This window comes from Thunnus thynnus, chromosome 19 (genome assembly GCF_963924715.1).
Source record: "Thunnus thynnus chromosome 19, fThuThy2.1, whole genome shotgun sequence".
Taxonomy (NCBI): Eukaryota; Metazoa; Chordata; class Actinopteri; order Scombriformes; family Scombridae; genus Thunnus; species Thunnus thynnus.
This window is the reverse complement of record NC_089535.1, coordinates 15,596,741-15,612,697: the sequence shown is the minus strand read 5'-3', so window position 1 is coordinate 15,612,697 and position 15,957 is coordinate 15,596,741. Positions and strand designations below refer to the sequence as shown.

General features: G+C 40.6%; 1 protein-coding gene across 3 annotated transcripts in view; it reads left to right on the top strand.

Moving 5' to 3' along the window:
* The window catches only part of LOC137170435 (WD repeat-containing protein 70), a 41,153-nt gene that overhangs the window by 20,807 nt on the left and 4,389 nt on the right, over positions 1-15,957 (top strand). For all 3 annotated transcript variants that reach the window (XM_067573835.1, XM_067573834.1, XM_067573833.1), the window contains exons 11-16: positions 5,258-5,357; positions 5,757-5,841; positions 5,960-6,098; positions 12,795-12,895; positions 13,441-13,520; positions 15,227-15,343. In XM_067573835.1, coding sequence (XP_067429936.1) covers positions 5,258-5,357; positions 5,757-5,841; positions 5,960-6,098; positions 12,795-12,895; positions 13,441-13,520; positions 15,227-15,343 — 622 coding nt within the window. The remainder of the gene's footprint in view (positions 1-5,257; positions 5,358-5,756; positions 5,842-5,959; positions 6,099-12,794; positions 12,896-13,440; positions 13,521-15,226; positions 15,344-15,957) is intronic.

The window sequence follows — 15,957 nt, the reverse complement described above, 5'->3', positions numbered from 1 at the left end:
TGTGTAGAAAAATGGTCGCATTGGTTTGCTGAATAATATTATGACAATTTAGCCTGATGCTCCTTGGCCAGAGAGAAGGGCACAGCTTACAGAGGATGTCACAAGGCGTGAGAGAAGTTTCAAACACTGTATAAGAATCCGGTTTCACAAGCCGGCTGTGTAGATTATCACAGGAAGCAAACACCACGGCATCTACCAATGCCAGCCAACATCAGGATAGTAAATAAACACTCAGCCTTTCACAACAGCATTATATGATCTAGAAATAGCTAGAGTGGGTGTAATAGGCAGCTAGAATAACCACTAGCTGCCTATTGAAGGCACAACCTTCTCTGATTGATAGTTATTATTAAGATAATCAGGTTTAAAAATTAAATAATTCTTATCTTTTTCCTGCCCTGCATTGACTATCCCATTTAGTTAGCATTTTTATTGCAAGTCTATGTTCCCTTCCTTGTTTTATGTTTTCTTTTCATCATTACCTCCAGAGTTGGACGAGGGTTGTCTTTTCCTCATTCCATTTGTCTGTTGCAGGATATTTGCTTAAATATATAATTGAACATGCAGGAAACATTTATCCACTGTGCAAACAAAACAGACATTGAAGACAGTATAACATAGCACAACAATACAACATAAAAGGAGCTAAAACACAGCGTGTGCGAACAACAGATTGGATTAATCTTAGAAGGAAAGTTATCAGATGAAGAGAGTAAAACAAAACGTTTGTGGAATGTTTCATTACAGGTTGAATTCATAAGTTTGCTTACTAGTTGACCTCAGGAAACCCGTGGATATGGCAAAAAACAAGTTTTAGAAAAAAATCCGATTTGCATAATTCTCTCTGGACAGTTGTGTAAAGCAGATTTCATCACCTTGTCCTTTCAGTATATTTATGGTGTAATACGTACATATTTTTTGTATTTTCTCACCCCGCACCTCTCAGACAACACTATTATTTTCCTAAAAAGCATAGAGACCATCCTGGACTATCCTCACTATGAGATAACCCATGTTCATGTTGTGCTATTAAGCAATGCAGCAGCTCATAATTTGTACTGTAAGACATGATAATTCTAAGAAAATGGTTCATCAGTGTACCCTCCTGTTCATAGTCCGCTGACCCCATCCCACACTGCCCCTATCACGCATAGATGTGCCTGCGTTTATATGAATAAAAATTGTTTGCTTGGATACGCTCCCATTGTCTATGTGCTCATGACACAGCAGTGGTTGTTGTGATTGCGTAATGGGAAAGAGGCCCCTAATGTCTTTGTTTTAGGTTTATAAATTTGGTTCCAATCATCGAAGCCCAGCCAGTCACTACACATCCTAACGGTAGAATATTCTGTGTTTGACTAGGTTTAAGCCTTACACTTTAGACTTTAGCTGCTGTTTAGTAGGCCTCAGATAGCCTGTGGCCTAGCTCTTTCAAGCCTGCTGTAAGATTAGAAAATGTAGTCTTTATATTAAATTGACCTCTTGACTTTTATTTCTCAACCAAGTCAATTTCAATGCAGTGAATAAAAGAATAAGTGGATGATCAAAGATAAAAAAAAAAAGTGGGGAAAATGGGTTTGAGTCAATGGTTTTATATGAGTTAAATGATGATGGTAGAGAATTATCCCTGGAGAGACTAAGAGGCTAAGTGGCCAAGGCCTGAAAAAGTGGAATCCGTGTTATCTACAGTTCAAGGTAACAGTGTTATCTGTCTCGTCCAAGTTAATAACTTCCCTCCATTTACTTTGGAAGTGAAGTATGGCCTCGATTCCTTCTTGTATCATAAGGACACATCACTCATTCACCTCACGCTCCACTCTCCTTGCTTTTTTAGCGAGTATTTCTCTATATTTATCTTATCTGTCTTCCACACTTTGCACACTTAAAATTCCTTATCCGCCTCTTGGAGTCAAAAGCCTGTATTGCTGCAATTCTCTATTCACTGATTTATTTGCATTCCGTTTAGAATTAATGAAAATGTGGCTGTATAAACCAAGGTTATGTTTGTTTGAGTGTTAGCAAGACTACTTCCCAAACTATTGCTTCACCAGCGTCTTTTAATGATCGATCTCTATAATCCAGCTTTAGTCTGCCCAGGTAAAACTAAGCCACTGGCATACTTAAGAAGGAGGAAGCAAGAAGACACAGGAAACTATTGTTGTAATTAGTACTGAAACATTTATTTTATTAATTGAATAGTCGATTTACAGAATATTAATCCCAAAATGGGATATGGGCTGGTTAATCAACAATAAAAATAATACATCTTTTTTAGCCCTAATTGTAATATCGCTAATAAACAAACTTGAATACTGTTATTTGTTTCTCTGCCTGTAGACGTGGATTATTTTTTGTAAACTTCAGGTTAAGAGTAACATGAATTTTTACGTCACAGAATTTTTTTTTATTGGTTATCACGTTTTTTCATTGCTATTCATTGTCCACATTTTTAGTGCCTGTGTACTTTTAAGGAGCTTTTCTTCTTGCTGTTCTTTTGTATGTGTGAGAAAGATAGAGAGAAGTGTGTATGTGTGCGTGCGTGCGTGTGCGTGTGTGTGTTGGGGGATGTGGGGGTGGAGGGGGGTGGGGGGGGGTTGAGCTGGGTTATTTCCAGCTTGGAGCTGCAGACCTTGGCACACACACTATGTGCACTACAGTAGTACACCACTTACTCCAAGTAAGCACAGAGGACGTACATCGAATGGCAGGCCATTTTGGAAACTGCTGTTTAGGCAAGAAGTTAAAATGCTTCTGTGTGCAGAGGGAGCATGAGTGAAGAGGCTGGGATGAATTAGGAATATTTTGTATATTTTGGGTGGGTGTTTGGCATTTTTCCATTGTTTCCAAAATATCCTTAAAATGCCATCCACCACCAGAGTGAGATTCCATTCCCTCTAGCTTTTGTGATCAGTCTATTCTCACCTATACAATGACCCTCGACTGAAATGTCACTTAGCCTACTTGGTTTTCAGTGATACATGCTGATCATCACATGTTAAAAGCCTAGCCGACTAAGATCACATTCTCATACAGCAACGTGCCGTGGAAATATTTACAAGGGCAGAGTTATACAGATGATTGTATGAATACCTCGAAACATTGCCCCATAAATACTTGGGAGGTTTTAATATTCAGCGTGCAGACTGCCTCTCTTTTTCCATGGTATGTCTTTATGTCCTTTACCTAGCTGGGGTTAAACGTGGACTGTCTCTGCTTCAGAATTACCCATATTTAGTGCTGTGACTAAGGATTGTATTCATTATTGATTGATTTACTCATTATTTTGAGAGAAGAGCTCCAAACCCCATCAACTGGCTCCTTTTGACACGAAGGAGCTCTAAGGAGGATGTCTGAGCTCCCTACCCTATCTCTAAGAGTGAGCCCAGCCACCCCACAAGGAAAATTATTTTGGCAGCTTGTATTTTCAATCTTATTGTTTCAGTCACAACCTAAAGCTTATGACCATAGGTATGGAACTGAGCCTGAAGGCAAAGCTCTCAATTGTTCACTACAGCCGTCCAGTACAACGCCCACATTACTGCTGATGTTGCGCCAATCTGCCTGTCGACCTCATTTTCCATTTTCCATTCATTCGTGAACGAGACCCGGAGATACTTGAACTCCTTCACTCGAGGCAGTGACTCACTCCCAACCAGGAGGGAGCAATACACCGTTTTCCTGCAGAGAACTACGGCCTCAGACTTGCAGGTGCTGAGTCTCATCCCGACCACTTCACACTCGGCTGCAAACTGCTCCAGTGCGTGCTGGAGGTCACGGTCTTATGAAGCCATCAGAACCACATCATCTGCAAAGAGCAGAAAAGCGATTCTGATATCCCCAATCCGGACACTCTACTCCCCCTGGCTGCACCTCGAGATCCTGTTTGTGAAAGGACACTCCTGGCAGAGCCTGACACCCACTGAAAACATGCTTGACTTCCTTCCGAGAATACAGACACAACTCATACTGTGTCTGTATATAAGGTTGTGTAAGGACCAAATGACTCATCATGACAGCCACAGTACCACATACTCCTGCAGCACTGGTTATCACTGAAATGAACCTTATGTTTTCTAAAATCTAACACAATTTGAGATTGTGCATGCATGGTTTTCGGGGACAATTAATGAAGTCAAATGTCTGCAGTGAAAAGGGTCTATTGTCTGTATTTTGTAATTGATATTCTTAAGTGATACTTTTTAAGGATGGCTAATAATAAAAAAGAATCAAAACGGCAATGTTAGCCCAGGGCCGCAGTTAAAAGGGTGTCTGTTGTGCGTCATTGCCTGTAAACTATACCAAGCAGGAATATTATAATACTATTTCAGGTAGGAGGAGAAGTCAAAATACCATCTGTCAGACGTGAGCTTGCCAAGGTAAATCTCTGTGGTCTGTAGCCTCTTTAAAGATGGTGGCGGGTACAGCGTGTAACGTTAGTGGTATTTCAAATTGTAATGGGCTTCGTAGTTGAGTATGTTTTTCATGGAGGAAAATAATGAAAAGGTCTTTTTGTTACTGCAGTGACCACGTTAGACATGTGCTACTGAAGTAAAGCGCTGGCAGTTTTATACTGTAGTACATCTGGAGACATCAGGATAATTTAAGAACTTGTTTTCTTATTGATGACCTATAATGACCACAGCAGCATGTTTATGAAAACTGCAAGGAGAGCCAGCTGCAGTTTTCATGTTGTTTTAATTAATGATCAGTTTTGTTTAGTTTGTTTTTTTCTGTCTTCGTCCACCATGTGGTCATATTTACTTGTGATAAATATCAACAGGATGTAAACAAGTAACTTGAATCTGTATTTGCTCAAGTATTCCTATTTTTGTTACTTGCACATATCTATTATTAGACACAAACAGAAGTGGATTGCTGCTATCGTGACCTCTGTACTAGACTTTCACTTTCATACACGGGCCATGCACATGACATGGAATAATGAAATGGCAATTAACCTTTACTTGACATACACTCAAAAGTTTGGACATACTTTCCCATTCCCTTGAATGAGAAAGTGTGTCCAAACTTCTGCTGGTACTGTACATATCAGCCATGTCTGCAACTGTAGTTGTGTTGCACATCAATCAAAAAACTTTAATAGAACCAGCTTAGCAGGGTCATGATGCAAATTTCAATAATGTGTGTGTACCCATACAGACTTACTACCTTTCCTTTTAGCTTGGAAGGGTTATTACCTTACTGTATGCCTCAGCTGTGCTTTCAGTTGTCTAACTGGAGAATTTTTTGTTTTTAGGTCCACACAAAGTTCCATTGTCGACAAGCCCATACTCCAGGATCAGACACCTCCTGCCTCTCCTTTTCCTATGATGGCGTGACTTTAGCTTCACGTGGAGGTAAGAAGTTGCTTTCATCAACAGTGCAACTTAGAGCTTCTAGTTTATTGGTCTAAAGCTTGAGCACTGACCTAAAGCGATGATGTTAAAGCAGAGAAGTGGCTTTTCTCTTCCTGAGTGTACAAATAAACAGAGACCACCACCAAGAAAACACAGTACACCCTCAATAGATCTCTTGAGTTTCTGCTTGGTATGTAATCTAGACAAGAGAGTTCGAACACAAAGACAAACAGGAATAACTCTGTATAAGAGTTTCACTCAACGTACTGTATCTCTGTAATGTAAACGGAAAATGCAGTAAAGTAAACATCCTTTAAGAAAGTTCCACTCTGTTGACTTTCTGTAATGTAAAGCTCACAATTTAGAGTTTACCTGTTGCCTCCATCTATTCTTTTCTAGGTGATGACACTCTGAAGATGTGGGATATACGCAACTTCAGGAAGCCTGTAAATGTTGCCACTGGACTGACCAACTACTTTGCTATGTGAGGTTTTTTAACTTTCATCTTAATTTGCAATCTGCCTCATTACAGCTTTTCATGTATGAGTGAATTATGTGTGGAATATGAGCTGATGTTGTATCTTTGTAATTTTCCCTATTAGGACTGACTGCTGTTTTAGCCCAGATGACAAGCTTCTTGTAACAGGGACCTCAGTGAAGAAAAATGAGGGAAATGGGAAGCTGGTTTTCTTTGACCGAACTTCCTTCCAGAGGGTCTATGAGATTGAAGTCACCGATGCAGTAAGTTCTGCTTTGACTTCCACAGCCACAACTGCTCTCATTGTAAGATGTTGTTTTTCAGCTGGTTGATGTTTGGTGGTTACAAACCAAAATGACCCAAATTGACGCATAGTGGAAAAAAAAACATAATGAATCCACAATGAAACCAATGTGCATGTCATTTCTCTTCCATTTAAGTAGTCTGGGCTCAAACAAAACTGAAGCCATAAAATACTTTAACATAATTTTATCTCCTTAAAAACACAACAACAGCAGCACATTCTGAGAGCTGTAAACATTTAACTTGCCATTAGCATTCATCTGGATTCATCTACATTCTTCTTTTTGTTCAATGCTGTCCATATGATGCATAAATAATAAGCACTGTCCACTAGGAGCCTTTAGAAATTAATCCAGCTTTAATCTAAAGTCAATTGAGTTGACCTGTATAAAAGATAAACCAATATGAACCATAGCATGTATTTTAGTCTGTAGTATTTATAGTTCCTGACAGCAAATATGAAGCACACTGGAATTTGGAGAAATAGAACAGTTAGCAGCCTCTGTTATGTTTTATTATGGCATAATTATGTCAGATACGCGTCATTTTAATTCAAACCAGTTCACTCAGAAACTGAATTTAGTTTTGTGTTTTTTGTGACTGAAATCAATAAGACAATCCTATGATTGCACATCCCTCTGAATGACTTAGTGTCTTAAGCAAGCACTAAACTCCTGTGGTTTCTCAGCAGCATAGCAGAGTATGTTTTTTCTCCTTCTTACCCCAGTATTGATGTGTTCTTCCAATACAGAGGAAGATGAGAAGAGTTATGGAGGGCACTGAAGGCAAAGGAGGAAACTTTTAAAAAATGGTTATAGGCAAGCTGGGAGAGCGGAGTAATGTGACCTTTCCTTACTGCAAATCCTTCCCACAAACCCTTGGCTTTTATATGTACTGCCTTTGAGTTATATATGAAATTAAATAATCTAAGGAATAATCAGCACAAACAAAATGTTCCATTCACATGCACAGACTACACTGTCACACACATGAGCATACTACATACTTTATACTAATCCTGCTTTCTCAGAAATCCATTTTGTGAAGGCAACCAGCCATAGGTGCTGAAACGAAGGATAGCGGTGCTGTCTTCAGTAGAAAAACTTTTTGTCTTTTATTGCTTCCTGCTCTTCCTCCACCGTCTCCTCTTCTTCGAGCCCTATTCAACAAATTTAGCACTGTGTATCTGTAGTCATAACAGTGAGGTCCGACAGAGGATAATAGCTTCTAACTTGGTCTCTCTGGCTGAGGCATGAAACTTTCACATGAGCCGTAGACTGAACATGTTGGAGAGAGAGGGAAAAGAGACAAAAGATGGGTTTGTGTGTGTCTATGTGTCCCCCCTTCCCTGCCAGCCAGCTGCTGTTAGCTTGCAAACCTTGGCACAGGACCGCATCTACACTAAGTGCACACCCCACTGCACAGTTGCACTAACTGAGAGGAGGAGGAAGTCTATGTTTCAGCTGACCCATTTTAGCTGTGATTTTAACAACATTGAAAATGTTATTTTAAAAAAAAACTGTAGTCACTTTTATTTATTGGAATTTCCTGATCTAAATATGACCTGCATTTCACCTCAAATTTAGGGTGTAGATCATTGGATTATACTCAACTTTGATATAATAATATGCCATTCAGCTGTCAATTTAAATAAGAGGATCACTGGTGGATTCAAAGTTGAGTGTAAGCTTTCATGTCTGAGGCTGGATGACCCTGTCAGTGCAGTTGTCTGAAGTTAAGAATAAAGTGAAGAAAAACAACACTATGTTAAAATAGAATAGACTGTTTACTTTAATGCCTGAAAACTCTGTCACCGTCAATTGACTGATGATAATTTAGTGTACTTACCACAAACAAACGCCTTTGACAACAGCCTCTGGCGTTATTTGTTCAAATATTTCTCAAAATTAAAACCACATTTTCCCTCCTCTTTTGATAGCTAGAACTCCTGTCTGGCAGTAGTTAGAAGATGACAGCACATACCTGACAGAGCTTAACAGTGTGCTCCAATTGAAGTACACTTGACTTATTGAGTGTTCAGTATTAATGGTGTAACTCAGAGACGGCAGGTGGCTTTATTCATTTGTGAAAAGTCAACACAACACAATCCACATATGAATGGATGTTTTTTTAGACCAAGAAGGTAATTATTGATTGTTGTACCTAAGTTCTTCCTGCAAAGTCTACATAGACTCTTCTAAACAGAATCAGCTGTAGCATTTGCACCCGCTGTCACTGTAGTGACGATATCACAGCATCAAAGAAAGACCTCAGACACTGGGTCAAAGAGTCTGTTTAGAACTTAACAACCCTCGTCCTCCCCTACATCACCCTGTGGACGTTTGTCTTCTCTTTCACTTTCCTGAAAAGGGTAAACATTTGGAAGTGATTTTTCCATTGGCCTTTCACTTGTTCCACCATCTGCCATTGTGAGATGCTCTGACAGCTTCAGCTCAGTTTCACTGGACGGATGGCAAAACCGCTTCCTGTCTGTTCATCCTTTGTGCTGTACAGAAATGCAGCAGATTTCCCACAAAATCCAACCCAGAGCCACGAAAAACAATGCAGTCTAGAGATTGTTACACGCTGCCAATTGTCTTGGCAGTAGTTTTATTTCTGTTAATTGTGGTAACCTTTCAAAATGTATGGTAATGATTAAAGTACTTTAATTATGCTTTTATCCTCCAAAAATGTTGTTGTGAGGGCACAGAGAAATAAAAAGTTATGTTGGTGAATCACGTTATTTGTGAACTTCACAAATGTGCTTTAAATTGGAGAATGGCTGTTAATGGGGGTTGCCGTCATTTGTTGATAATAGAGATCATTAGTGTAATCCTGCTAAATTGCATGGACATTTTAGTTTATTTTTTTGGCATTTTGACATTTACTGGACAAATTCCAATAGAGATGTTTACTTGTAGAGGGGGAGGGTTAGGGTTAGCACCAGATTGCCTAGCCTAGACCATTTTGATGCCCTACATTTTTGGATTAGTGCCATTCATGGTATTGTATGTTTTTGATAGACAAAGTTTACTTACAATGCATCTTCTATATTCAGCCCCTCCCCCCCGACCCACCAGCCATCACTCTAACAATCAGATTGACCACACCAAGTATTATTGGTAGCTTCTAATATAATTTTGATGCTGTAAATTTAGTTTTTGCAGCATATCAGTTGTATCTAGTTGACATGCACTCAGTGAACCTGATGAATGCGCTATTTACTATGTTTACATCAGCCGTCTGCCTCTGGGATGGCCCAAGAATTTAAGTGCAGTCTTTATAAAGTGGCGTACCAGGCGGGCAAGTGAAAGGAAGGACCACCAATCATTTCTAACTTAAACAGTCTACATAACCCCAGACCTGGATCCTGGGGTGCGCTTGAGAGTGGAGACTGTTTTAGGCCCGTTTGGTAAATACTTCAGACACTCTTAAGCTTATCTGAGTGCATCAAAAAGGGGCAGGAACCAGGTAAGATCCTGCTGACTGGCAAAGCACTGAGCCTTTGGCTGGATTTCAAATGGAGGCTTACTGAAACCTGCAGCCCTCGTGCACTTTCTGTAATGTGTGTGCATTTCTGTACATATTCACATATCAGCTTACATGTATGTGTGTGTCTTCTGGTGCTATGTAATGTGTGATTTCCTGCACTTTTGCACTGATTGCAGTACATTACTTGTTTTAAACATTTCACAGAAGAATGATGCACCGATTCAATACACTGCATTGATATTGCTGCTGATGCCGCTGTTATTAAATGATCGGGGATTGGCCAGATGCGACGCTCCACATTTAATGCTGTCACTTTTGTTAATAAAATGGTAAGATGAAGTCTGATATTCAGTTTGACTTGGGGGCAAAAATTCTAAATAATCAGCATGACTTTAAAGTCTAAATGATCTAGTGTTCTGGAAAATGCGTATTCCTGCATTTCAGAAGTGCAGATAAACAGTTAGTGATTATCCAGCCCTACTAAATAATTAATGCTGTTTTTCTGCATGGACAGAGGTTTTAGTAGATGAAAAACCATTTTTGGATCACCTCGGCTAGTTGCGGTTTGCTTATACTACTCCTACTATCTCATGCTTGATGGCTCTTTAACAGTGAGCTGCTCCCTGTGCCTTGCTCTTCAAGGTGGCCTTTGATATGAACAGTCTGTCTTTCATCCTCAGTAAGAGCAGCCAAGGGTGAAATGTAGAAGAGAGGCCTCAACTTTATTCTTTCTTGTGCATTTTACCAAGTAAATCTCGCAAGATGTAAAAGCCAGTTGTTCCAGGCAGGTAGTTCGTGCTAATTGAAGACTTCTCGGACAGTTGCACATTCAGTGTGTAGCTGAGGTGTGTAAGAGTCGTATTCTCCATCCCCCCTGCTGCATGGAGTTGGCCTGTGTTGCTCAGTCTGTCAGAAGCGGTGTACATTTGGATCCACTCACCAGCGACTAAACAAGGAACACAGCTGTGACTGTTGTCTGCCATTAGTGCTGCATAACTTTATTTCATAGTCAGCATACATATCAGGCAAGTGGCTGTCTTATTTAGCTCTAATCAGCCTTTGGTATTTTAATGTGATGAGACATAGAAGTCTGCTACTGAAGAACGGACTGATTAAAGTTTCCTCCTTCATGATGTGATGTAATTTTGTGGACATGAAGCCTAAACAGGGGTTCCTGGACTATAAACACACTGGTCTGAATATCTGGAAAGCAGTCTTAGTGTTGGATTGACTGAGCTGTGCTTGGCTGTGGACTTGTTGGTGGATTCAGCTGGGGTGGGCCCCACTGAACTGGTCTGTTTCAGGCTGCTCTGCTCTTTCTGTTTGACTTGTTCCACAGCCAAGTAACTGGACTGCAGTTACTTGGCTGTGTTGTCAATTTTATTTTGGTTTTACTGCCTGATTTGGGCCGTTCTATGCTGTGTTGTCGTATTGTGGATTGGGTGGATTCCTCGAGGTTTGACAGTACCTGTGGAGTGTAACAGAATTCCTGACTGTCGTCTCTGTCTTCCCTCTCCGTGTTGCTTTAGCAACCCCGACAGGACAATTTATAACCCATTACACATTTACGCTGAAGTGCATCAACAGGGGATCAACTTTTATCTCTCATGATACGTACATGTTGATACAAGGGTTTGGGCTTTCTTTGTGGAAAAAATACAGCAGATTTTCACAGTTCAAGAGTGTCTTAAATGAAGTTTTTATGCTTAGATTATACAACGCAGTGTCTACACTGAAAACATATTTTCATGTTTGCTTATTAAGTAATTAATTAATTATTCATCAATCTTATAATCCATCAGCCAATATATGAATGGAATATGTGAGGCTCATGTTAAACACATCCTGTTTAAAGCATTTTCCAGATCTTTCTATCAATTATAGCCGGCTCATGATCTGGTTGAGCAGATTAACCCTCATCTGTCCCATGAGCTACAAACCACTGAGCTGTTGGCCTGATAGTGTATAAATGTATGTTTGATGTTATCTTATTTCAACACACGGACAAAAATACCTTAATTATGTTGCATACTTACAAGATATTGGAAAGTAACCTTTTTTTTTCTAATTTTATTTACTGCACAGAGTGTTAGAATTTATATATATATATGTAATTTATATGTTTATATATATATATATATATATATATATAGAAATTTGATGATCCCTTAAACTTTATTATTATATATTTTCTACATCTAAATCATCTAAAAAAAAATTTCTCTCAGTACATGTATGCATGACTGCTTGTCTGTGTACGTGCCTGACCTCTTGTCTGCGTGTGTGTATATGATCGTGTGTGTATGATTGAGACTCCTTCCCCTGGTATCCTGGTGGGAAGTTGAACAGCTGGGCGTTAAGCAGCTTTCACCATCACTGAATCTGGACATCCCAGTCGCAGTCCTACCCACCCCCATCCTACACTCCTGCCCCAGACCCCCGCCCCCCCCCCCCCCCCCCCCCCCCCCCCTCAGACTGCCCTCTCTGTTCCACATACAGTAAACGCAGGCCAAACGTTCAATCACTATTTCTCACAAATGTTCTACAACTGCAGATGTGTGCTAAAAATGGCGCTCTTCAACACAGCTCATCACAGAAGGTTGTGATGCTCTAATAATGTGTGTGAAGAAATGAGACACTACTACAACTCCAGAGAGTCTGGCTCTCTACTGTAGCTCACATATCAGAGTGAACAGAGGGTCTACATCACTGTCCAACAACTGTGCGTGTATTTCTCTCTCTCTGCCCCTTTTTTGCTCTCTGTTTCTCTCTCTCACACACATACACACACACACACACACCTCTGGATAAATGTGGTCACATTTGCCTATTGGCACTGGGCCATCTGTCACACACAGACTGAGGGATCCAGCCCTCATCCCAACAACCAAATATAGTCAACTAGAGCAGCAGAGCAAGCTGGGACTGATCCCCACTGTACCACAACCAACCTGGGTCACATACTCAATACTTGTAAAATATGATTGTTACTTTTTGTTAGTTGAGAAGCAGAAAGCCTGTAAACATTCTTGCAAATGTGACCCACATTATAGAAAGTTTTCCACAACCTGCTGACTCCTTTCCTCACATGTATCACAGTTACTGGACAAAAAAAACATTTAACAGTGTCTTGTTGTGTCTGTCTTTCTGTGTGTGTATTGCAGAGTGTCGTCCGCTGCCTGTGGCACCCAAAACTCAACCAGATAATGGTGGGAACTGGTAATGGACTGGCAAAAGTCTACTACGACCCCGTCAAAAGTCACAGGTATATTCAGATCAGAACTTAATGGATAAGTCTGGTGTGTAATTAATTTTTTAACAGAAATTCCCCTAAAAGAGACTAAAGCCAGCACTGAATTAATCCTACAAACAGAATTTTTCTTATGGCTTCATGCCATAGAACTCCACTGTTGTCCAAAAATGATTTAAAAAAATGCATCTACTACTTCAGTTGGTGTATTTTTGGTCATTGTTATCAACACAGTCGCCTCAGACTGATACAGCCTTTTCATATGCATCTTTGATTTTATTTTCATGCCAACAGGTTGTGAAGTAGGCATGCCTTTGACTGCCACAAGCAGCGAGATTCATTTCTATTTCACCTTGTCTACACCAAAGCTTCAGCAGCTGCACCTTAATATACATTTATAAAACAAGCTTAGTCTCTGTAGATGAATTAGTGATAATGATGAAAAGATAAAATGATTCAAGGACAATGCAATGCATCTTTTGACACCATAGAGACCTTTTGTTTTCTATGATACTGTACCTTCAAATAGCATCATCTGTAACCACATGGCTCTTTTCCAGGGGGGCTAAGCTGTGTGTAGTGAAGAGCAAGCGGAAAGAGAAACAAGCAGAGACGCTAACGCAAGATTACATCATTACACGTAAGTCTCTTCATGTCTGCACTCGTAGACACATACACATGCAAACAAACTCGCAATCTGTTCCATCCAAAACCTTTAAGAACAAACTAATTTGCCACTTAATGAACTTTGAACCCAATTCCTCGCTGTGTTGCCTTTTTTGTTCAAGGCATGCAGTTTCACACATGTCCCTTTGATCAGCAAACAATTGGTGAGGTAATTGTGGTGAAGTGTTGTTCTCAAAGCCCTTCAGCAGTTTATTCCACCTTGAGCCACTAACCCATCTGCTCATTATTGCTCTTCACATGATACAGCAGTGTGCGTTTTAACAGCCAGAGAGAAACAAGAACAAGCTAGCCGTCTTCCGAAATGCATGATGTGATAGTAGGAGCATTTTCTTACCATGTGTCGATCTCAGACATAAAGAACAAAAATACCAACCCATCTTTCTTGCTTCTCATACACACACAAACATTCAAACACTATCTCATACCGGGGGGCTTTGCGAAGAATGGGAGTGTGTTCAGGGCTTTCACAGGCCCATTAGCTGATGGAGTAGGGTGTGGATGAGTGGATGGACAGCCGGGGGGCACTGTGCCACGTGGCGGCCATGTGGTTCCAGTAACACCAGATCACGCTAGGGACAGCCGCCTCTCCCACCGCTGCTGGCGTGATCTCTTGATGGTCCACACCACACACACACTACCTGTCATCCTGTCATATCACCAACACACGAGGCTGTCATCTCTTTTGTGCGTGCCTCACTCTCTCTCACCCCCGGACTGAAGTCATGAACCTACAGGAACAGAAGAGCTGCTGACACTTTGTCTCTGATTGGCTGCGAGACACAATTCAGACCTCATTTATTGTTTGGGCTACGGCAGCCTTTTCATATGCATCATGTGATTTCATTGCCATGCCAACAGGGTGTGAAGTAGGCAGACATTTGACTGCCTCATGCGGCGAGTGACGCACTTGATGCCCTGGCACTGGAAAATTAGAGGGGACAGGAAGCAAGTGATGGCCCATTGAGAAAAGCGAGGGAATCTGTTAACAGTAACCTTTTTGCTTAATGTAGCGTGGAGGAGAAGAATTAACACTGAACAGCGACAGGGCTCCTGAATGGAAAATCACTTTATCTAACCCTTTACTAAAGTGTCTCTTTGTAACCTCTGAGGATAAGAGCAGAGCATACACTCACTTTACACAAACACAAACGCTCGTATACACACGCACACACACACACTCTCTCCTTCTCGCACATCTTTAAGGGCACTCATTCACACGTACTCATGCACACATTCACTCACACTCTCGTGGCTTTAAGTGCTGGGGGCCTTTATTGTGATAGTGTTCACAAAAGTGTGAAGAGTGGCAGAGCGATTGTCTGAATCTAAACATGGGGGATATAATGAATATGTTGGTGTGCACTATGGCAGAAAGAGTACACAAGAGGGGAGATGCTGCCAGAGGTCAACAGGTGTGTGTGTTTTTTACGCAACTGCTGCAGGGTGTAGTAGTAGGTGAGATGTGAGGACGTATTCCAGCTCTTTCTGTATGAAAACACTGTAAAATCTCAGCTTTTCATTTCTGTTTTCTTTCAGCTCCAAACACTGAACATATTGTCAGGTGTCCTGTCTGCTTATTTGTGCGGCTGTGTTATGTGATCTTGCAGTTTGAGTTACCTAAGCAACTTGATTATCCTTGTTTACCCTGTGTGTCTCCAGCTCATGCCTTACCCATGTTCAGAGAGGCCCGACAGCGAAGTACTCGAAAACAGCTGGAGAAGGACAGACTTGATCCCAAGAAGTCCCACAAACCTGAGCCTCCTGTGTCCGGACCAGGTAACGTGCATTTCTTCATTTTTTTTCTTGCTTTTATCAGTACAAAACATTAACTAAACAGAATAAACAAAAGTAACAAGAAAAACACGATATATGAGGCAAATTATGAGACAAAGCAGCTGATGAGCTAAAACAAAAATGCAAAACAAATGCTTTCATTACATTTAAGTACAGTAACAAGAGCTACAGCTACAGTTCTGCTGTTGTTTTTGAAGCGTATTATTAGTCATGTTCTTATCTGGATGAGAACATGATTCAGTTTGAGGCAGATGTACAAATCCATAGTTGTTGATGTGTTCTGCATTATGCAATCTAGCTGAAGTCAAGAGCTATAACGACACTGCTCCCATTTGGCCTCTCAAAGATTCATTGTAGCCTGCTGTTGCCTCATATTTTCTAAGTGCTGGGACATAATGATGCATTGTGAACTTTCTATGGAACCCATGGTTGGGCAGTTGATATTTTTTTTACTGCCACACCTATGCATGATGGTGAATACAGTTCGAGCGTCGTTCCAATAAGCCTAGGTGCCAAACAACGTTTCCTGCTTCATTGTGTTCCAGTTGGCTCATTGCTGTTGTTTTTTTCATTTTCACAGTTTTCATCTCCACACT